General features: G+C 39.7%; 1 protein-coding gene across 1 annotated transcript in view; it reads left to right on the plus strand.

Moving 5' to 3' along the window:
* Window positions 1–239: 239 nt before the first annotated feature.
* CFAP58 (cilia and flagella associated protein 58) overlaps window positions 240–24,507 on the plus strand; it is a gene marked incomplete at both ends in the record, with an annotated part of 62,677 nt that continues 38,409 nt past the window's right edge. The window contains 10 exons of the mRNA XM_079535934.1: window positions 240–767; window positions 7,362–7,723; window positions 7,826–7,955; window positions 8,661–8,942; window positions 14,168–14,316; window positions 15,359–15,515; window positions 17,533–17,727; window positions 20,490–20,627; window positions 22,236–22,395; window positions 23,993–24,075. Coding sequence (XP_079392060.1) covers window positions 240–767; window positions 7,362–7,723; window positions 7,826–7,955; window positions 8,661–8,942; window positions 14,168–14,316; window positions 15,359–15,515; window positions 17,533–17,727; window positions 20,490–20,627; window positions 22,236–22,395; window positions 23,993–24,075 — 2,184 coding nt within the window. The remainder of the gene's footprint in view (window positions 768–7,361; window positions 7,724–7,825; window positions 7,956–8,660; window positions 8,943–14,167; window positions 14,317–15,358; window positions 15,516–17,532; window positions 17,728–20,489; window positions 20,628–22,235; window positions 22,396–23,992; window positions 24,076–24,507) is intronic.

Here is a 24,507-nt window from a genome sequence, read left to right on the forward strand (position 1 = left end):
GTAGAGGCTGTGAAAGCTCTTTGAGCCAGTTTTATGGCCCAGGACCTCCAGTATCCTGATCTGACCAGCTCCCATCAGAGCTACAAATACCAACCGAACATCTTCAAAAGAAATACCTGTGCACAAGAACAGCAGCTTAGACAAACACTGCTCCATCTCTCTGTGCCCAGCAGAGAGGAACATGGTATCTCAGATGAAAGGCAGAAAAGTTTTGTAACATGATAAATTACTCTCAAGCCATGTCACACCGATCACAAAGCGCAGTGCTGCATCTTGCACCAACTGATCGCACCAGAGACCACCACAACATGAGGTCCCACTTCTGCTGGTTCCACCAAGCAGAGGTGGCCGTGAGGTCTCTGTTTCACAGCCCTGCCCTGCTGCAGGCAGCCCCAAAGCCGTCGGCCGCCGCTCCAGCCCGCAGAGCCGGGCTGTCCCATTGCGTCCCGGAGAAAACCTGCCCCGGGGGCCTGATCCTTCCTGATGCCTGCAGGGCGAGCACCGAGAGCACTTTCAGCAAGCGACTTACCCCACGAAGAGACACAGGAGAAACCCCACCAAAACGCCACTCCTCTTTCAGCAGCTTTTCTCCCCAAACCAACACAGGCAAAACGCCCTTCCTGTGCACAGCAACCCCGTTTCCTTCATTTCCCCCTCCGGCTCCCAGCGCCCGGCCCGCTGCCCCCAGCCCCGCACACTCACCGCAGCGCACCGCACCGTGCCGGGCAGCCCCCTCCGTGTCTCGCAGCCGTTCCCCGCTCGCTGAGGTGCGTTGCGGTGCAGGGGGACCCGCCCAGCCTGTCTGGAGCGGGTTTTCTTTCTCTCCCTTTTTTTTTTTTTTTCCCTCCTTCCCCTCGTTCAAGGCAGCCCTGCCAGCCCTAGGAGCCTTGCCGTCCTCCCGCAAGCCACAGTTTGCTCCCTGAGCTCCCCGCCGGTTCCCAGATGGTTTTGTGCAGAGGGCACCGCGGACAGAAAGGAAATGCGCTCATTTTGCTTCTCGGATGTATTGTGACCTCCTGGTGGTCGCGCCGAGTGTGCGGAGCAGCGACCTCGCCTCCTCCCGGCTCTGACGGAGCGGAACGAGAGGATCCTGGGACCGCTGTGTTGTCGGCACGGCTCAAAGCTGGCACGAATAGGAGGACATCGTGCATCTGTCTGCCCCAGGTGCTACCTTGGCAGGGTGGGGAGATGGGGCACAGCCCCCTTCACTTAGCCAATAACAGAGAAAGGCCAGCGTCACGGATTTTAAAAAGGTGGTTTCCAGCACTACTTCCAGGTAAAGCACTGCTGTGCTTAAATGGCTCTTTGCAGACCTAGCAAGTTTGCTCAACTCCCATCACAGCCCAAGGGAAACAGGTTTGAGCAACAGCGCTTAGTAACACCTGGCTGAGTTGTGGGATCTTTACCGTACCCTTCCTCTTCCCACAGCGTTGCAGCGACCCTTACACTGGGATGGATGTTGCATGTTCTCCTGCACTGCTGCCTTGGTTGTTTAAGGGCCGCGTGTAGTGGGAGTCACTGTTGCCTCTGCAGTATCAGATGCAAGGCACAGCTTTGCACGGAAGGCAGCTGCTTTCCAAGTTGTAACAGGCTGTTAAGTTGGCTTCTTTGGGTTTCCTGAAGTCCTTGCAGAACTAATGAACAGTTCTGATGCTATTCAAAGGGCTTGCATTTATGAATTTGTGTGGATGGGTATAGTTTCCTCAGTGCCTGAATCAAATTTATTCAAGTCTATTTGCAACCTGGGTGTTGTTAGCACATTCCTTTCCCATTATGCTATAGTGTAAGAAAATCATCTCTCACAGGAGCAGTGTGGCATCTTCCCACTTTTGCTGCAGGACCTGGCCTGTCTCAGAGCAGCTTTGTTTCCCCTGGGAACTATGCAGCAGCAGTAGGAGACAAAGTAGATCCTGCTCCAAGATTGCAAATATCCGTCACCTAAGCCAAGGGAAAACGTCTATTAAATACCACCTGCAGAAAGCCTGATAAGGTAGCAATTGCCAATTCTGACCACATGCGTGTATATATATGTATATATATATAACATACATTGAACATACAAATCACTACAGGTTAGAGGGCTGTGATTTGTATTCATCTAAATTTTCCTGGGATACAACAGAAGAGCAATGCACTAGAGATTTAAACACTTTTTGCACCAGATTGCATGCACCAGATTTAAACACTTTTTAAAAAGAAAGGCTCACATCTTACAGCAGAAATGCTGTCACAGCTTGAAGCAATGATTGAGTGCCTGGTGGGAGGGCAGGGCCAACCCAGGGGAGCACAGGTGCAAGCAACAGGTGCAAGCAATGCTCCTGAGTGACTGGAAGGGTGGAATCAGGATCCAACCTTTCACAGACCTCATTTAAGGGTTGACAGTGGAGAGTCTCTTGCTGGAGATTCCTGCCTACTGGTTGCCTTCCTAGGGTAAATAGCTTTTTTTAAAGTTTGTTTCTGTGGCTGGTGTATTGAGTGTATCCTTACTTACGATAGTCTAGGACTTTGCTTTTCTGCTATTGTTGCTGTGTTTTCTGTCACATTATAGTCCTGTGTATCTTAACAGATGCTATTACATATTCATTATCCTATTTAGGATCTCCTTTCTGTTTCTGAGATGATGGAAGATTATGGTAATGTTAGACATGTAAATAGAAAAGTCAAACCAAAACATACTAATTTTTTTTTTTTTTTTTAATATGATTCAGCAGTTCAGAAGAGGCTGGAAAGGTGGAATCACATCTCCTGACAACTCCAGTACGTGATTCATTGTTTGACTATTGTTGCACCATATAAGGCTGAAGATCATTATCTTGCTGAAGGCAGTAATTTATTTGATAATGAGCCAAGCTCTGCTAGCCTTACTCAGATGTTGGGTAGGACCTGAAGCCACAAGCTATGGAGTAACAGTGCTGCAGCACGCTGGGAGGTAGCCTGTGATTCTGTTGCATGAATTCTACTGCAGCAGAAATTAGATGTAATAATGCTATTTCTGCAGTAGGCTCTAAGAGCCTATTAGCAGGAGTAGAACAAGAGTAAGGTTTGGGTTGAGTGTTAAACTCTAGGTAACTTTTCCCTTGCTTTTGGATGTATCAGAATGATATAATTCCTCTATCTTCTTTCCATTAGTGTTTCTAATCTGTTAAAACAAACACTATTTCTTCAAACTGTTACAAGAAGTAAATAAAAAATGAAGTTCTGTAAAGAGAGAATAGGGATATGACAGAGAGCTGTGTAGGCAGCAGTGAAACAGGCTTTAGTACAGCTTCCAGCTGTCACCTTCACAAGGAGCAGAGGACATTGAGCTGCTCACAGGGAACACACACAGGGATTCACGTTCTTGCAGGTCAAGCTGGAGGGAGATTCATGCTCAAGTGATGCCTGCTATGGCTATATCTTTTATACTGCACGTGACTGCGTAAGCTTGCAGGAGACTGCATCAGGATGGGATTCTAGGAGGCATAGTGTTTTTTGAAGGCCCAGTTTGGTGTGCCCCAGCAGAGCATTAGCAGCCCAAGGGGAGAAAGGACTGGGGAATTCCCTTCTACCTGTGAATGTTTCACAGCTCCCAGCTACCATGCAAGGACATGTATGGGGAGGTGGGGGTCACTCTCTTGCAGTTTGCCAGATGGTGTCCTCATCTTACATATGACCTTACACCTTTAATCTCTGCAACTCTTGTAGTCTTTCTTAGGTATTATGCGAGGAGGGTTTTTAATAGCCTCTTCTTCCCAGAGGACTCAGTTGTCGAGTGGTGAGAGATGCCAGGTAAGTTTTCAGTTAGGGGAAGATTTGGTGATTGAAAAATGAAATATGAGCGAGGGGTACAGGAGTCAAAGATAAGGGTGTGAATTCTGCTGTTGGAACAGAAAGGCTGTTGGAAAGCATAGTGGGAGGAGCTGATTCTGCTAATGAGCACACCGTGAATCGAGACATATTTCAAACTCTGTCTTTAAATGACCACAAATATTCATGATCATGAACCAAGGCAGCAGAGTGCTGCTTTCTTTCAAGGCTCTGGGAGGTCTGCTGGGTTTGGCTGTGAGAAGGGCAGAGGATAAGGAATTTTTAATAGGTGTGACAAACCATCACAATCCTTGTTGCGGAACTGGGAGGAAAACCTAGGGTAGGAAATAGTTCTGCCATTTCAGATGGTGCTGGGGAAGGGTGAGCTCAGCATGGATCCAACATTATTGTCCTAACTTCTGTTGCTTTCCAACATTTTAATCCATTTTATTTTTTAATGTAGTGCATGTAATTGCACACTATACACAGCACTCTTGTCAGCTTCAGCTTGTCTCAGAGCTAACCAAACTCTTTATTAGGCTTATTTCTATTAATCAAAAACATTTTCATGGTTTAACTTTTTTTAGGAAAATGGTAATGAGATATAGTATGTTTCTGCCTCTTGAGATCGTTGGCTCAACTCCAGTGCCAAACATGATCAAGGTTGCTGTTATTTGTGATTTGCTGCATGATCTTTATGAGCAAGTAGAGAGCTTCAATCCAGTTTATCAGAGCAAGTGTTCACATTATAGAGCTATCATTTAATTTAAAAATAATAAGAGAGGATTTCAGAAAGAGTAAAGTAAAAAGTCAGCTGGATAATTAAGTAATCAAGAACTTCTTAGCATCTCTCTGTGACTGGAGAAATCACAGCACATCTTTGTACGTTCTTATTCCTTTTAATACTGCCAAACTGATATAACTCAGAAGAGGCAAACTGGATTTTTGGGTGCATCTCAGACAGACCGTCAGCCCACTGACAGCATCTGCAGTGTCACTGCTGCGGAGACCATGAGATTGCAATTGATTTCTCTGGCAATATGGAAACCACAATACTTGCATGCAAAGAACTTATGTAAATAACATTTTTAATATATGTAAAAAAAACTAACATTTATAATATTTTACTATAAGCAAATGGTTAGACAAATTTTGCTTTCTTTACTGTAGAATCCCTATTGATTATATTATCTGGGTAAAATGAACAAAAGTTTATTCATGGACGAGGTCCAAACTTTTTATATACGTTTACACCATTATGTCTCCTTGCGATAGTTATTATTCGGAACACGTTTCTGAAACAACACTGGGTTGAAAATAGCTGTTGTTAGGGGGCAGTTCCACAGAGCACTGTGGTGGTGCAGTGCCACCCAGTGACTGTCTGTCTTACTACAGGATGGTGTAAAAGAAAATGCGTTTCCTACCCCACTGTCGGATTTTCCTTTATTACTACTTTGCATCCGAAGTTATAATCACGTATCCAAAAGGTCCATCTTGCACCGTCCAGAAGACGTGCGCTGTCCTGGCCCCTGCTTACACCCTCCTGAATGTTCTGATGAGATTTTACTCCAGTTATTTGCATCTCCGCAGCAGACCATAAATCCTTGCGTTCAGCAAGTGATGGCTTAGCATTTTCTTGCCGCTATGGTTTAAAACATGCATTAAATTAACTGCCTGAGGGTTGTGGCCTCAAATAAATCAGTATGCAAGTATTTAAACCGCTAGTAATCCTTTCTGTTTCCACAGAAACACATACGTGCTCTAACACAGACTCTTCCAGGAGGCTGGTGAAACAGGTGAATCTGCTTTTTATCAGAAGATCCTGATGTCTTCTGAATGAAGTCAGATATTCAAGGAACTACATAACTAGCCTTTCACCTGAAGTTTCCTGGGTTCAACTTGTCCCTGCTGCTAATGAAAATACAATTTATTACAGTGTAGTAGTACTATACCATATTAAATAAAAGAATATAGTAGGGGATTATTTCTCCTGTGGTAGAGGAGTTTTTTAGGTCTTGGTAGCAGAAAGGTTTTCATAGAGCTCAGAACACTGGCTTATTCTACAAGGAAGAGTTAAAAAGTCATCCCTTTTGAAGAGTTTCATCCTGTCTAAGGGCTTTACTGCATTACACGAGTACATCATTCATAGCCATGAAGTCACAGCACTCTTGCAGGATGGCAGCTGTGGCTATTTACATTTTACCAAGAAATATAAAGCACAGGGGATGCTGATCAGCTGGTCCTAAGCTATAGGAATCTATGGTCACAAACCGAGATATCCTCAAATGTCTGGTCTAGTTCCTCGATCATGAACCTGTTAATGTCTTTTGTAGGGTTTTTTTTTTTTTTTTTTGCAGAATTCTTAGTGAATAATGAGATTTTGTCCCAGATTTGTCTTCTGTTTGCATGTAAATCTGTTGAGTGTTTTAACTCATGGTAGTTTCTAATTAAATACAGACTGCAGTGCAAACTCACATAGACTCCTGATGTGATCACATTATTACATCTGCAGAGCTGCTAGAGGTGCAGCAATTGTAAGGATGAACTTGTCAAATTGAATTAATTTAGCTCAAGGGGCACTTGTATGAAGATCAGCCTATAAAGTTACCATCAGCAAGTCTTACAATGCACCATGGCTTTGCAAAACAGAAGGCCAGAAGGATGCCTCAATATATGGCTCTAATTTTTGGTTGCTGTTATCCACAATTGCAAACATAACCTAAAATGGGAACATGAATGTGTTAGTTCGTAAGTTTCCATTCTTGTTTTTGTCCCACAATAAGAAAAGGTATCATAAATATCCAGCTCATACATTTCTATATTGTATGAACTCTTTGTTTTAATTCATCCTTCAGCAGCATTTTGCTAACAGAGGTTTTTTTTTATTAAAAAAAAGTCTTCTGGTATTTCCTCACATGTGCAGCTGTTTTGTTGATTAAAGGTCTAAGCACTCGATTTTTGACAATCCAAAATCCTGGAATCAAGGAATTATCGTTATCACCTTCCCACCGTTTTTGTTACATGGGAAGCATCACCACAAAGGGAAACAAAGAAAGAGCGCAAAACCTGGAAGAGGTACTTTTATTTATTAATTTATTATGAGAAGTTTCCTTTGATATGACTGAAACTCTTTCAGCTAATGCAGTGTTTTGTAATTAAGTCATAGTATACAGAATACATTATAAAGCGTGCGTTATTCTCCAGCCCGAATGGTAACATCAGACCATTTCAAAGCTTCCCTTTGAAATTACGCATTTTGCCATGCAATCAGTGAGATGAAGTGCTGCAATTCAGGCTTCATTAAACCAGGCAGAATTTCCTGTTGTTGCTATTAGGTCGATGTGGAAATTAAAGGTCGTACGCAGTGTCCATTCTGCTGGGGATGGCACATGGAACATTACGTTCCTGCCCTAAAAGCTATCAGATGGAAGAATTTGTGACCCCACTGAGGGGAAAATGACGAGTTCAAGGGCTTGCTGGCAGCAGAGCAAACAGCAGCAGCCTGTACTTTCCTGCAGCTCTTAAGGCACAGAGCCCCTGTCTGGGTTCCCTTGTCATGCACTCTGCTTTTGTAGCAAATCACTAACGAGTCCACGAGGGTACGGCGCTTGGGTAGTGTTGAGTGGCTGAGGAGCACGGCCTGCATCCCCACAGACCCAGTGCAACTTCCCTCTGCCGGACCTTTGCGAGGAGATGGCGGGGCAGGATGCCACCCCCCCGCCGCAACGCCTCCCCCGGCGGCCATGACGGCCCGCCTGCCGCCGTTGCTAGGAGACGGCCCGGCAGCGGCACCAGCCCCGGGCAGGGCGCTCGCAGCCCGGCCCCGCCGGCACCATGGAGGAGGTGAGCCCCCAGCCTGGCTTTGGGCTGAGCAAGCGCTGTACAGCACAGCAGCCCGAGCTGCGTTATCTCCTTTCAATTTTAGCTTTTCCAGGCGGTATGGGCTGGTGTACTTCCCGAGCCAAATGAAATAAATATTTGCTCTCGGATTTATTTACTTTCTGTTTTTTTGAAAGTGCTCAGCTTTCTGTTCTGGAAGGACAGCCTGGCAGGACAGCCCCGAGCTGCCTCCGAGGTGCAATCTCAAAGATGCACCTAGCCCGCAGATCCGGGCGTGCAGATGCTCGGGCTGGCCGTGTCCAAGCTTCAACAACGGCAGCAATGCCCCTGTGACAGGGCAGCGTCCTGAGGGCGGATTCACCTCGCTTAGCAAATCCAGCTAACTTCCAAGAAGTGGCTGTTCCACCTCTGCTTGGTGTGGTTGTTTTCTGTTGAAGGCTGTAATGGAGGTTATCTTAATCTGTTTGTAAAAATATTGGTGGGATTTGGCGTGCGTAAATCGAGCTAGCAATATTTGGCTTCATAATAGAGCTGCATCTGAAATTTCCCCTTCGAAAAGTTTAACAGAAGCACTTCCAGCAGGGGGTGGCTTTGCGTGCATCGCTGTTACCAGCGCTTTCTGACATGCTTATAGCCGGCACTGTTTGCTTAAGAAGAATAAACTAATCGTTCTTAACAGTGTAGGGAACTGGGAGGAATCGAGGCTAAAATGCTGGCTTACCTAAAAAGCCAGTGGATTATTTAAACGTGGTCACAATAGTATTTTCTAGACCATCTTTAGAGTAGCTGTGGTATTCAATTACAGGATCTCAGTGTTAAAGCACAAGTTACTTCAGTAAAATGAGGGGAGATCTGTTTGAAGAACAGACTGAAATGTGCCCGTTACATGGCAACAAGAGAACTGTAATTACAGAAATTTGTGACTGGATTTCTAAGATGTCGCACACTCAATATATTGCTGCTTTATATTTTGAGGTCAAGAGCGAAATGTTTAGTTCCTCCCGTTAATTGATTATCTGTCTCATTTCATTCAGGAAAAGTCTGCAAAACTGTACCTAGAAGAAAGTGCTTTTGAAGCACTGGAGAAAGACTTCCAAGAAGTCATCAATCTACTTAAGGGAGATAACACTCTGGAAAAATTTCGAACAGAATATGAAAAGCTCTATGCTGTTTTGAAGAAGTCTCATGAAAATGAGAAGCGACTCATGGAAAAATGCAGGCAGCTGAATGCTGAACTTGTGGTGAATTCCTCTAAAGTAGCTGCTCTCACAAAGCTCTCTAGGGACGATCGGGGAACTATATCATCACTGAAGACGGTAAAGTTTTGAATAGAATTAAGTATGGCATGAAATTGTTAATGAAAAACTTGGTAATAAAACTGTCTACAGGAACGCTTTATTTTATATAGAGATCTAAATGGGGGACCAAGTGTAGAGCTAGCATCTCCAGTTCCTCAACCTCTACTTTGCTACTGATTGCTTTGTTTCCTTAGCCTGGTATTTTTACTCATCTCAAATTCTGTATTTATTTGCATAGGTCTAGAACTAAGTTGACCTCGTTGGCTTTCTATTACTCAGTAGTACAAGTACTTCCATATCTGTAAAGCAGCATATCTATGTTTCCAACTCGCACAGCTTTTGAAACTGGGATCATTATTATTTTCAAAGTGCTGCTTGGATGTTAATTATTGCCAGAATATGAAAAATCTACTTACATGCTGAAATATGGATTGTAGATGTTTCATGGTGTTTCTGAAAAGGAATCCTATATAGCATTTCAATGTCACTTCACCAATTTACTCTAATGTGTTCTTTGTTATTATTGATTCGAATGCAGTCAAAGTGCTTGACTTGCTAAAGAGTAATCAATGTTTTTAGCCTTCTACTGAGGTTTGACTACCGTGGATCTAAAACTGCCAAATGATCAGTTAATAGTTTTTTTTTTTTCCTCCTGATTGTTTAAAAGCTTAGGTTGTGGTATCTAGATTAGCATTAATTTCTCAGTTAGTTGAGACACCTACATGCCTTGCAATAAAGCATTATTTCTTAAGAACAGGAGAGGCTGCAGTTGCCATTAAATGCTTCAAAATAGCAATTAAAATTCTTTATGGACTTATCTTGTTCCAATAAAATAAATTCAGCGTAACAATAGGACATCTATTAGCATTGTAGAAATAGAAGTTATTTAACGTGAATTTTCTTATCCATAGTATTACAAAGAAAATAAACAGCATAAATAGAACTAGCAGTGCTGTCATCCTGTGTCTGCAACTTGCTAGCCTGTGGCACTGCTCTGAACACCCTCAGGAAGGGGTAAAACCTCATAAAATCTTACTGCTTTTCACTGCTGCTAATCAAACTCTGGAAGGTGGCAGTCAGGAATTGTAATGGTCCTTACCATTTTCTATTATGTGGCTATTCTATGAGCGTGAACAGTAGCAAAGACAGTCCTTCAAGATGTTCCCAACCTGAGGCAACATTGTCTTGGTAATGTCATAAAACTGAAGAGTGGAAGAGTAGGGAAGAAATGAGAGCCTTTCCAATGTTAGCAGCTGATTTGAAGCTAAGGCAAGCTATGTTTTAACAATATCACATACTATTGGAGCAGCTAAGTGATTTTGTAGTGAGAAAGCAGCTTGACAATATGGTCATATTAGAAGCAATGTGCAAAACACAGCATGTAACACGTAAATTCCAGTTGCGTGCTATGGATCATGTAAACAGCACCAGTACTTTTCAGTTTGGATGTGAGAACTAGTCTTTCTCTTAAATGCTCAAGAATTATTTGGATGCTATTTAAGATATTCACATTATTTTATTGGATTTGACTGGCATTATTCTTCAAAACGAAGAATAACATGAAATATGAAGAGAAGTTCAGCTGTAGTATCTTATTATAGCTTTACTGACACTCAAAATCTTTCACAGGTGCTTAATGTGGGTGTCAAGAAAGGTTCAAGTACTCAAATAGCAAATATGATGTTCTGCAGCACTGAGTTAGACAAATAATCTGTTCCAGTGTTTCATTATTTACGAGTGATAAGAGAATCCCAGTGGGGTTGTTCCTGTAAGAATGGTATAGCTGCTTCAAATTAAGGTCCTCAATCTTGGTGACTTGATGGGTCATCAGGGTAACAGGTTTATAGGTTTGCTTTTGTGGGTTGTTGGTTCATATACAAATAAAGGTTTCAACCAAGCTGCAGAGGCAGAATTTTCTCCATGTGGAGCCCAGTTGTAATCTGTATCTTGTTTAGGGTCAGGGGTTAACTGCACAAATCAATTGCTGGTAGGGCCCAGGTCAATAATAATCAATAGCTGTTACTGTCCGTTGGTTGTTCAGTGCTTTGTTTTGTAGTTTTAATAAACTGGACATAATAGTCTGCTGTTTATTGTCGTGCCAGAGAAGATAAGGGCCAAGCTGAACCACGGGGAAGTACAGTTCTCTCTTTCTCTATTAGGGAAACTGATCTATAGGGGTGCACTAGAATGGGAATTTATAGGAGCTCATACTGCCTTGCTTTGAGTTACCAAGTTTTCAGATTTCAAGGGAATCAATCCAGTGTACTAAGGAAACATTTCATAAATTCTCAGATCACTGATGTGATCTTTGGGTCTGTTTAAGGAAAATAAAATAAGGCAGTCACACTTCCTGATTTCTGCTTCACATTTTTCAGGGTACTTATTATAAATGCAAACATCCAGCTTCCATCTTTAATTATACAACAAACTGCATGTACCTACATTTGTACTGCATTATTCAGTGATTCTGATACACTCTACCTTCTTTCAGTTCCCCTCTCCACTGAGTAATAAATGTGATTATTTTTTTCACTTAAAGCGTCCGCCTTCAGAAATTTCTTCCTCTCTGCTATTGAGTTTAAAGGAAGAGATACTGTTTGTTCTTTATTCAAAGTAAAATAAATCGTGAAGGAAACCATCATAATGGAGACCGGTTTTGCTGATGCTGAAGTCTGTAGCAATCTTTTCTTTTTTTTAAATTTAGATTTTGCCTTTTCATGATGCCATTCTCTGTATGTGCTAGCCCTACTGATAAAAGTTGTTTCAACATACGTGAAGGGCAAGATGTAGTTCAAGAAGTTCAGCACAGGGTTTCCTGCAGTCACAGCCTGTCTGAATGGCCTCACTGACTTCAGGTGATTCCTTCTGTGGACTCTCACCGAAACAAAATGCAGTTTTGAGCCTAAGGACTTGCTCAAACCAGTAAGACCTCTCAAAGGGCTTATTGATATTTTTCACTAGTTCTGTCCCCCCAAAACTCCAATCATAATGATTTAATTACCCAATTTTAATCACAGTTTAATCAGCCAGCAGGAAGCTCTGATTTAAGTAATCAGCTTTAATCTTGTTTTCCATTTGCATTTTTCTAGAGAAAGATTGGTTGTCTCTTGCTGGCTGCCACATCTGAAAAGTGTATTTGCAGCTATATTTTGTTGTGGTTGTTTTGTTGTTTGTTTGTTTTTGTTATTTTGTTTTGAAAGACAAGATGATATGCTATGTCTTTGTACCATTATTTCTGCCTAGCATGCATTTATTGAAATTTCATAATTTAATATTTTTATGTAAGAGAATAATGAGTGAAAAATTTATTACCTATTGGATTATATCTAATAGTTTATGTGAGATCATCGCTGCATGGAAATTAGAACTCTAAATGTGTAAAACAAAAATTAACTTCAGTATTTGAAACTGTGCTAAATATGCTTGATATGTAACTAGAAAGCATTTTTCAAACTAGATTTTGAACTAAGTAATTCACAAAGTAATAAAAATACGGTTTGTTGATTATAATCTTCTTCAGAGTTTCAGAACAAGTAAAACCCACCATTTAACTCTTTATTATTAGTCTGTAAAGAAAAAAAAGCCATAGGACAAACGTTCCTGATCTTTAAGCTCCATCTGGTTTCTCTGGTTTCTCCAATTTCAATATGCTGAACTAATTGAATAGCTAACATGAAAACATATTCTCCCTCTAGCTTGAAGAGGCTGCAGATGTTATATTCTGTGTTAGGTTTTCAGCAGATTCTGGTAGTCTGCTATTTCTGCTGCTTCAATGACTTGACGTTTTTAACTGAGGCTGTAAACAGCTTAGCACTACATCTATTCACTTTGAAAGAGCTCAATACATACACTGACCATACACCATAACATAGCTTGTCATTATTTCTAACTTCATGTTAAATAGGTTTATTTTTAGAACCAGGGATATTAATTCAAATAAGGAATGGCTGTAAAAAAAAAAATCATCATCATCATATAAATTATTAATCTTCAAGTTGACATAGAATGACTTGGGTTGGAAGGGGCCTCAAAGATCATCTAGTTCCAGTTCCACTGCCATGGGCAGGGTTGCCAACCATTAAATCAGACTGAGCAGGAGCTCATCAAGTCTGGCCCTGGATACCTCCAGGGGTGGAGCAACCACAATTTATCTGGGCAGTCATCTGATATTAGTTGTGGAGGTATTCTGAATTTTTTTTCACTGTTACATTTTTGTATGATACAAGTAGAAATTGAAAGGGATGTTATTTCCTGATGGACTTGTTCTTGTATCTGACCCTGCTCAGGGAGGTCCTAAAGGTAATATAGAGTTGCAGAGCCACACTTGAAATCTACATCCATTAAAGTCCATGAAGTTAAACACCCTGTCAGCAGCCAGGAGAGAAAAGAACATGAGAGACCAGACAGCATGCTGTGATTTGCAGTTCAGGAACTTCTAGGGTTAAATGTACTATCTTTGTTGGGAATATTTCTCCCACTGATATGTCTATGTGCTTTCTGATTCAGTACGATTTTTAGGATAGAATTTCAGAACTACTCAGAGCATGGTTTGAACCTAGCAAGGAATAAGCCTGCTATGTGATTCTTAAGGATCTTTTTCAAGGGGGAGAAATGCAGAGGAAGTTAGCAAATGAGAGTTTGCTTAATTTTCTATACCTGCTTGAAGATATCAAACCATGGGGTTGTGAGCTTGGCTTTCAAATAATTCTATGTGTTGAAGTTTGGCATGAGAATTGTGGCTCATCTAAACATGTAGTTTAAGCCAAAATGCAGTAGGTCATCACAGATGCAAAGGAACAAAGAGGTAGCAAGGCCAAGAGTAACATCTCTTTTTATCCCTCTGAGAAATAGTAATCTGGTTGTTCCATGTTGTAACGGCTAATAAGATTTTTAGAGAATTAAGTGAGCTATTAGAGTGCAAGGGAATTTTGTAGGCACTGAGTTTTCAGTAAATGTTTAGACATTTACTGAGTTACAGAACCAAAACCTCCAAGAGTTATATTTGATAATATCCCAATCTTTGTGTTAAGAGTGTCTGTGGTGTGAACTGACATTGTCTGAATGGCTGAAAATGCCCCCATTCTAGTGAAAAGACAACTGGTGAAGGAAACTTGTGAATCTGAGCATGAAAAGGCATGAAAATCTGGTTTCTTAATTCACCAGAATGCAAGGCAATTTTTAATTTGTTGTTCCCTTTCAACCCAATTTAATTTCTGTCAATGTTTTCTGTTTGTTTTTTCAAGGAGATTGAAAAAGCCTGGAAAATGGTGGATGCAGCCTATGAAAAGGAACAGAAAGCAAAGGAAACAATTCATTCACTACAGGAGGAAATAGCACGCCTAACTAATTCAGTGGAGCAGGGATCTGGACTGTCCTCAAGTCAGGAGTACAAGTAAATTTTCCACCAAAAAACAAGTGCCTGATCTAATTCTCTATTATTCTACACCTTGTTTAGCCGCTAGTGTATACTAGAAGGTCACTGGAAATCGGAGACAGAGATTTTTTTCTCCATTTCAGTTTTCTCATGAGTGCACATCTATTCGTTCACGTGTTTGTGCAGTGAACGAGTACAGAATCAGACTGTTAGTGAGTTCATTGAGCATTGAATTAAGCTGAGAAAACAAAAAACAGTACTGTGCACTTTCTCAGTAATGGTCCCAGTGTTTTATCTGACGAGCATTTCGATATACCGTGTCTTTCAGAGTGGGAATCAGTCAAGTGTTTAACTTACAATGGCAGTAGGGCCCAACAGGTAAGAAAAGGAAGCAGGAGACTTCTGTTCCTAGCTTTATTATAAAGCATTATCATTGTCTGTATATATTCACACATTTAATTTTTTTTTCTGTTGAACAATGCAGCCACTAGCATTGAGTGACCTAATCTCAGGTGGAGCCTCTGGCTGCTACAACATACAAATAATTGTGATCCTGAGGATCCGTCTATTTTAAATGCCCTCCAAAAGCTCTCTTTATAGTCAGGTCCTCAGGTTGTTCTTATGCTTTAACATTAACTATGAACTCAAAGATGCAATAGAGTATATTGACCCTTAGGATCTGTGTACCTTCTATTGAGATTGCTGATGGCTGAATCAGCTAATTCTGAATTGCTATATTCACACTGTGTAAAGGTTTTTATATTATGTGTTCTGGATATGTATGGGGCATGCTCATTTTTTGATGTTTCCAACTCTTCTGTATGTGAGGAAGGGATAAAACAAGAGAAGGATTTATTGGACTTGTGTTGATGGTGATTCTTAAATGATCACAGTAGGTAAAGCCTAAAATTTGATAGACCAGAAGAGTATTAATCAAAGGAGAGTTTAAAATGAAACAAACTTTTAAGCTATTCTTTTTCACTGAAGATCTTGTTCTGGTGTAGGAGGAAGAACAGAAAGGGCCTCTGCCACTGCTTACCTATTGTTTCCTTACTTCCAGTATCAGTGAATTGATAAAATACAAAGAAGAGATAACAAAGGAGCGAGACCAGCTCTTGTCAGAGGTTGTGGAGTTACGTCAAAGTCTAACTCAAGCCACAGAGCAGCAGCAGGATACAGAGAGGGCAAAGAATGAGGCAGATGAAGCTATTTTGCAGGTCTGTAAAGCTCACCAGGTGATGATTTTAGGCTCTGTCCTAAACTATTCTCCACTGCTGCAATTGATCTCAGTTGACTAATATACTACTGCTTATTCTTCCACATCTAGACCCTTTTCAGGAATGCTCAGAAAAGAATCTGTTGTGAATTTTTATACTTTTCTCTATTTCTTGGCTATGTCCTTGGAAAAATGTATTGTCATGTACCAGCTACTTCCACAGCTCCCCAGTAGCCTGATTTGAACCAGAGTTCCTCTGCCAGTGTCATAGTTATCCTTCATACTGGCAATTCTTCTTTGGTCTGTTTGTTTCTTTTCTCACTGTAAATCCCTGTGCTTCTGAAGAGCAACTTAGAACACTGACCTGGAATTTTGATCCTTGTTCACTTTCTGTTGATTGTGATTGTTGTATGATGCCATGCAATTATTTTTAAGAATGTACCAAATTCTGACTTAATAGCCGATTAGGCTCTTTCCTCCTGCACTGCTTCTGGAAAGCTTTTTCAAAACCTCACTTTTTCTAATGGTTAAAAACTTTATTACACTGACTTCTACCTGCTGATTTTGAGCTTAAATAAATAATTGTTCGCTTCACTGGTGTCTGTACAGAGCACTCACGTTCTATCTCTGCTTTTCTTTGTCTGCTCTGTAAGTGAGGCTTTCTATTTTTCTGAACATCTGAATAGACAGGCCTCTTTATTGAGCTATATGTATAGCTTTCTTTAAATGCATATAGCAGCTAGTGATACAGGAAACATAGGATCAATAGGATACCCACTGGATGGAGAGAAAGTAGATCAGAAAAGCTGCTTCAACATACAAAAATACAACAACGAAGAATAAAGGAATGTAAAGAAAAACATAAATAAGGACTGGAGCAAGATAGGAGAGAAGAACACTCAAAGAATAAGGAAGAGAAGGAAGCAGCGTTTAGCTTGCAGTTTTTATTAATCACAAGTATGAAAGGGTTGATGTGCCTGTGTTCCATGCACAGTATTATTTTCTGTTTCTAAAGCACTTAATTGGGTATGTAATACAAGAGAATGTAAGTATTTGTTTTTCTGTCAGCACTGAGAGAAAAGAAAGAAGTGAAACTCCTGTCAAATCTTACTGAATCTTGCCACCTTTAATCTTTTGGTACCTACTTCATTGGCCCTTTAATTTTTGGGATTGCTGCAGTGCATAGAACCACCTTCCATTCTTCCGAAACAAAATCATTTTCCACTTCAGACTGCTTAAATAACAATGGTTTGGTTTTTTGTTTTTTTTCGTTTTTTGAAGAACCAGTTGAAGGCTCTGGCAGTTCTGCCAACTTTTCATTTGTGCCCTGATAGGGAGAAGAATCAATAAGTGAAGAGCATCTTCCAACTGCTGGTCTCTGAACTGGACTTTTCCACATGGATCAACCTCCTATAGATATTCTCTGGTGCTTCTGCTCCATCACATTTTTGGGGACAGAGAGAGCAGAAGTCACAAGGACATTATGAAATGTGAGAGAGAATTTCTTTCAAAGTTTCTGCTGAGGAGTATTGAGAGCAGAAATATTGAGAGTAATTGTGAATAGCTGCTTGAACACCTCTGTCTTTTCTGTGTCAGTATAAGTGTTTCTGCTGGTGCAGTAGGAAAAAAAACACAAAAATCCTTGCAATATAGCATTCAATCCAAGTTTGTTTTAACCCTGCATTCAAAAAATACCACTTTACTAATAACTTGTAACAGAAAATACATTTGTGCCGCTACATCTCCAGAGGAATGTTCTGTGTATCTGAGCTCTACTGGACCCTCCTCCACGCATGATCTGGACAGTGCTTAACAACTTCTCACGATCAGTAAATAGGTTACCTACTACAGGATTTCTAGTCTGCTATTAGATAACAGTTACTTCTCAGATCTGTGCAGTAGTGGATGCAGTAGAATAGAAGCCATTGTTCTTAACATTAAGCATGAGAGGTGAGAGGCCTTTTATGCCTAATTAAAAGGCAATGGAACTTAAATTTTTGTTTTCTTTATTATTACAGCTTCAGCAAGAAATCCAAATGCGTAACAATGAGGTATCACGAGAAGCTCGGAAGAAAGAAAAAATGGACAAGGATCTGAAAAATCTTCAAGCTGAAATAGTTAATAAGCAGGCTGAGATCAAGAATTTACAGCAACGTGTACAAAAGAACAAAGAGGAACAACTGAAAATGGAACAAAATCTGAAAGAGCAGAAGGTATGGCATTGGCGTACTTTTCATCTGGTCTAAAGTTAGAGTCAAATTTTGAAATAAGAAGAAATTTGATCTTCCTGAAAGGAAATGCAGGGAGATTATTTGAAGTCAATAAATTCTATTAATTATTTATTTTTATATAATTTTAAAAACTAACAAATATTTGAAGGCAGATGACAGTTTTCAGATAAAGTTTCTCCCAGAAATCAATAATGAAGCACAGTGGTGTAATTAGAGATCATCTCATCCTGAAAAGATGATAGTGAATGAGACAGAGTCTGTGAAGCACAGATGAACTAATGATAGTAACGGAGATTGCTGAGTTGCACTTCTGGCACATATTGCCCCTTTTGCCACTGATTGAATGTAGTGGCATGGGTAAAGCCATTTTAAGTCTGATCCCTTTTTTTCTTCTCTGTCACAATAATTTTCACCTACCTCTCAAGCTTGTGGAAGTGTTTCTGTCAAAGGGCAGAGAATTGTCTTCGTAAACCTTTTTGATTGATATTCCTCTTTCTGTTTCCAAAAACTTTATCTGGAAATGTACTAACATAGTGTTCTGGAAGTGTTTGAATTTTCAGGTTTTCAGTCCATTTCCCCTGACTTTGAGAAACTCTCAGAGAAGCAATTTCAGTAAATGGCAGGAGAGATCTCATCACTGTATAACAGTCCACCTCAAGGGAAACTTTCTTGGGAGTTGTTGTGTATGTAGTAAATTTATGGGTTTTATAGCTTTTTCTTCCCTTTGGGTCTCTGAATTGGTGAGGGTAGAAGTTTGTGAATTTTTTTTTTCCAATGTATACTCTTAGTAAAATACTTAGCAAAAAGAGATAAGGAAAACATGATTATTTCTCTGAATTTACACTTGCTTGTTTATCTGAATTTCTCCTCCTTACAAGAAGGATAATGAGTTGCTCAAGAAGTATGTGCAGAGACGAGCAACAAAGCTGATGAAATAATGAGAAAACAAATGCTGTGAGAAGCAGCTAAGGAAAATAGAGTAGTTTAGTCCAGAGACAAGGAGCTGAGAGGAGACCTCATCACTCTCTACAACTGTCATAGAGGAGACTGCACTAAGAAGGTTGTCACCTTTTCTCAGGTGACAGGTGGTAGGATGCAAAGAAACAGACTCAAGTTTTGCTAGGAAAGGTTTAGACTGGATTTTAGGAATAATTTATCCATGGAGAATATAGTCAGGTGAACAGGCTGTCCAGGGAAGTGGTAGAGTCCCCTTCACTAGTGGTATTTAATTTATATTTATTTATATTACTATATATCACATACCACATATATACTAGTGGTACTTACTTATATTTATCTATATGGAAACAGCAATAAGAGATGTAGTTTAGAGGTGAACTTGGTATGTCAAGTTGGTGGTTGAACTTGATGATCTCTTAAGATCTTTTCCAATCTAAATTACTTTATGACTGTCCAAATATCACCAAGTAGTTCTTGAGGGCATCTTCACAATCTGCCAAGATATGCTGTTTTTAATCAGGATGTCTGTGAATCGAGGTTTTGCAGTATTCTTTGTCTTCTTTTCTATAGCTTCTTTTGGGCTTTCTAAATGCTTACTTTAGGAGCATTCAATTGTCCAAACTGTCCTAGAAACTGAAAGTTCCCATAAAGTGCCATGCCTAGGCTAATTAACCAGGCTGCTGCACTGTTTTGATTGCCTGTCATAGCTTGAAGTTGTCTCTGGAATCACTGCATTGTCCTTCACAAAAAAAATTCTTTTCAAACATAGGGTAATCTAGAGTTCAGTTAGAGATCTGTAAGAGGAGGTGACTCAAATATTGCCACATAATAAGGTTATTTTTTATCAACTGAACTGTAGTTGGCTATGATGCCTGCTCTTGCTCCACTCTAATTTATAATCTGTTATTGCTTGAATGACAGTGAAGTTGGTTTGGTACAGCAGCTGTAGGCTTCACTCCACCCATGACCAAGTTTGAACAAAGAATACTCAGAAACAGTGTAATCCTGACATTCATAACATAAGCTGTTTTCATGTTGTCTTCTTTTCACATGTATTTGGAAGAGTGATATCCTGCTTCTCTTATTTTGTTTTAATAGGATAGTATGTATTGACTTCATTGGTTTACTGCATGTATATACTTGAAGTGTGAAATATGATGGTCATTATTTCCTCACTTAAGGAGTAATGATTGTTACAGGAAGTCTCATCAAGCAGAAAAAAACACTGGTGGATCCAATATTGATGTATGTGTACACCATACAAACCATGAAACTGCTGTTCTGAGCTTTTGACTGAAGACAAATTAGAGAAGAAAATGGTTGGGTCCTGGTCTCAGCAAATCATGTACCCAGATAAATGCTATTGGCATATTAATGTAGAATTTGCTCACTAAGAGACAGAGCTCCCTTGCCTTGTACTGATTGAAGTCATTTGAATCGCATACTGATTTTCAGTAATTATATGTACCAAGTGATTGTGTTGCATGATGCTTGCCAAATGCCTAATGTGAATTAAAATATTTATCCACCACCTGAGAGAGACCTGCTAAGCTTCCAGAAAAAATGACACTGGCTGTGTTATTCATTAGAAATTATCATTTCATATGAACATTTCTCATATTTCATATTAGTAGTTTCATCAGCAATGAAGAGTGGATTGTAAGCAGACAACAATCTGCAGCAGCTTTTATCTCCTGGGGAGACGGAATGTTCTGTCTTCATGTATATGTATATATTGTAATCAGATTAAGAAGAACTAATAGGATTGTTCCTTAATCTATCAGATGTTGAATGAAAGAACTGGTAAGGAACTTGAGCAACTTCAGATGAGAAATAAGAAGCTTGTGCAAGAGAGTGAGCAGCACAGTGTGATGTTTCAAGGAGTAGTGCAGGATCTTCACAAAAAGTCAATGGAACTGAAAGTAAGTACCAGAAGGTGTGTGCATCCTGTCAGATATGCAGTTTGCTCAGAAAGTAATGCCTCCTATTTATTTCCATGGAAACTGCAGCAGGTACAAAGAGCACAGTAACACTATTTGATGGAGCAAATTCTCAGCTACAAAATGCTGTTTTTCAGCATAGTCACCATCATTAGCTGTGCATTTTTGCCAGTGATGAACAAAAGCTTGTACCTCTCTTGTAAATATCTGTACCAATGGAGATGACTGACTGTCACCACTACTGAAATGCATCACCCACTACATCACTGTGCTCACATCCACTGCTTGATTTCCATAAACCTCCATAAACAAAAGCAAGCTTTGAACATCACTAGATCCCATTTTTTCTTCATGGTGGAATTCAGTAACACACCTTTGCTTCATCTGCGCTTCCATGTCAGACCCATTTCTTCAGTCTGCCCTTCTGCTGCCATCTGTCACGTGGCAACAAAATGTAATGGAATATTGGTGGGAAGGTTCAGCCTCTATTGCCATATAACCAGCATCTGCCTTTAATGTCATGGGCCAACATAATAAAATAGGAAGCATTACTTTGAGGGCTGTCCTTGTATTTCTCTCTGACTGTAGTCATGCTACTTAGAACTTTACATTGTTAAAAAGTCGTTTTATACCACACAGAAGCAGATGAGTTTCAATAGAGGAAGGATTAGATGATTCCTGCGTATGATTTTTGAGCTATGTTGAGAGAATTTGAGGGATAGAGTAATTTCTAAGCATTAGGTATTGTTACTTTGTCTACCATACCTTGCATTTTGTATCATCACTGGGGTTAAAATACTGAACATAGGAACACTGAGTGCATCTAATATGGTGTTGGGAATCTGAACTGTGAAAGAATTCGTAGTTCTCCTGATTGTCTGGAAGAACTGAGAAGGTTCATATCCTGCCAGGAGATACACTGTACCTACCAGGATTTATCATCTTACATAACAAATACCTGAGGTTCTGTATGGAACGCAGTCTATGATGGCTGTAAAAACCAGCAGTGAAACTATATTGAGAAAGTCATATTTAATTCTTAAAAGAAAACAGACAAGTTCCTGTTGTGGTAAGTGGTTTTCATTCTTGGTAACTCATTCCTTAATTTTCATTTAGCTGTGTTTTAATTATTTTCTCTTCTGACTGTAGAGCAAATGAGATAAACTTTTCTCTCTAAAAGCAATGGATTATAGAAAGAATGGGGATACCAAATACCTGCCATACCACTGAACTGCACTAGAGATCTTTCTCTTCACAATCACTGCGTCTTTCCTTCAAGGAAAATCAGAGCTGCCCATATTTAATCTGTAAGACTGTGTAGTACTGCTTGAGGTTTGTGTACGGGGGTTTTCTTGTGGATTATCTTCAGCTTTAAAGCATGAGACTTGATTATCATTTTCCTTCCCTTAACTTTAAATTGTTTGTTTTGTTTTTATATTGTTCAATTATTTACTGATCATCTTCTAGGTGACCCACAACACTTAAACCTTTGCTCGCTGGTGCACTGAATTTCTTAGAACAAGTACGTACCATGTACAGAGATTTCTTTCTGTGGTTGCTTTCATTTTCCCTCCTTGTTGGTTTCTATAGGCCAGAGATGATGAACTGACTCAAATGCACCTTGAAATTTCAAAGATGAATAAAGTAAGAGATGTTCTCCAGGGTAAGTTACGTGCTGCAGAGGAAAAGAAAGTTGCTGCAGGACATGAGAAAGAGACCCTAAAAAGTCAAATATCCGGTCTAGAGAGAGGTAGGTGCCTTAATCTGATGAATGGATCTGTCCTCTGATTCACCACTTGTTCATTCAAGGTGCATCTTTTCAGAATCATGCTCTTGGTATGATACTGTACAAATGACAGTTGGAATGATTTTTATAAAACTTTTTCAGATTTTTCACATTGCAGCATGTATGGGTTGCAGATACAGAAGATTTTACTGAACTTTGTGATGTGCAAATTTGTGCTATGTCATAAGGATTGTTGCCCCCAGTGTATGTTTATTGCTCCTGCTCTGGCCAGTGGAAAAGGGTTGGAAATTACTGAAAACAGACACGGATAAGGCACTATTTTTCTTAACTTCTCTGATTCTGCTGGATTCTGCAGAATAGTTACAGCATGGAAAAAAAAGATACTTGCAGGCAAGCTGGTAAATTTAGTTATGGTATATTTGGGGCTTCAGTTGGTCAGCAGATATACTAAAGCTGTACAGGTAATGGCTTTTACTTGCTAGCAGGTCTGCAATATTTTGAGAAAGATCTTTCAAATGTACATTTTGGAAGAAAATTCCTTGGGTATAGTAAAAGATGTTTTTAAAGTGCAACTAAATTTCAAAGTAAAATGTTTTGAAATAAAAATAAACACTTTTCAAAGTGATTTTCAGAAGAAATATTGAAAATGTTTTTGGTAAAGTAATATTATGAAGTTGTCAAACGTTTGGGACAACATACCTGCCTTCCCCCCCCCTAAAAAAAAATCCTTTGATAGAAACCTGACCTAGTTCAAGTTGATACAATCATGGATTAGTCTTCCTGCTCTCCCTTGCTTCCAGCTTGTGTCCTGAAGAGATTGCATGTATGGGATGTTAATGCCTTTATGTATCTGTGTTTATGCAAAATCATGTCTGTTTTCCATGCATCTCTGCAAGGGTGGAAAAGCTTTCCCACAAGCGTTTTGCTTACACAGCCCAAAGCCATGCTTGGTACTAGAGAGAGAAACTTAAAGGATCAGATCCATACCAGAATGCCTGTGAATGGCTACTCTTGCAATATTGGACATCTCTTAGCAATCCAGTGTGTTGCATTTCCTGAGCTGTTGTGTTAATGTAACACTTTGTAATTAATTTTAAAATGAAGTGAAAACATGTGCACAATAGTTTATATATATGGACTTTTAATAGCATGTGTGCCATGTTAATCTTAACCCATGGCAAGTAGTTTTAACTCCACTGAAGCCAACAGAATCTCACTGCTTCAAAGGAGAACTGGATTTTACTTAAATGGATTAGAATGACTCTGAAAGTTCCTACTTTTCAAAGTGCTTCAATTTTTTGGGTGCTCACTTTGAAATTTGTTAAAAGCATCTGATTTTCAGTGCGCTCCATAATTTCTTAAAATTTAAATTTTGTGGTATCTTGAACAACCAAATATACCACATTAATTATTGTGCCTGAGTTCTTCTAAATACTGAAATAAGTATTAACCTCCTGATACCTGAGGGTTGTAAAATAGGCTCAATGGTTATTGAACTTTTCATATAATGCTAAGAGTTTGTACTAAGTCCAGTAAGTTCTGCATGTTTACAGCTGTTCTGTTTGAATTCGTTCTTACACTCTTTCCTCTCTTTCTCTAGAGTTGGAGGTTGCCAAAAAGCAAGCAGAGATTGACAAGAAAGCTATAGATGATCTTGTGAGGGAGAAGGATACACTGAGCAAGGTGACCTTGCATTTGTAATACTGATAAACAAATTTGATGACTTGAGAGTGAAATGTCTATAGTTTAAACTCTGACAGAGAGACATAAATACTGTAGGATAAATGATGAGTCAAACAATCAGATCCTTAAGCAGGTGCTTGTACTACTTCTATAGTGTGCACTGAAGTAGTTCTAATACTCATGAAATATTTCTAAGTTTTACTCCATCATGGAGTTAAACAAAAATGACGTTTTGATCTTGAAAACCCATTGTTTAATGTCTGAAAAGTTGATTATAACTGTACTTTACACTCTGTAGCATATCAAAGTTAATATTAATCTAGGCAAATTAAGTCTGTGGTAGCCAAAGAACAAACCCAAATGTTAGTGCACCATGTAACAGTTTAGCAGACTATGCTAATATTAATCTTTGCTTTTTCAGTCCATTTCTCT

This window comes from Tetrao urogallus (genome assembly GCF_951394365.1).
Source record: "Tetrao urogallus genome assembly, chromosome: 5".
Classification (NCBI taxonomy): Eukaryota; Metazoa; Chordata; class Aves; order Galliformes; family Phasianidae; genus Tetrao; species Tetrao urogallus.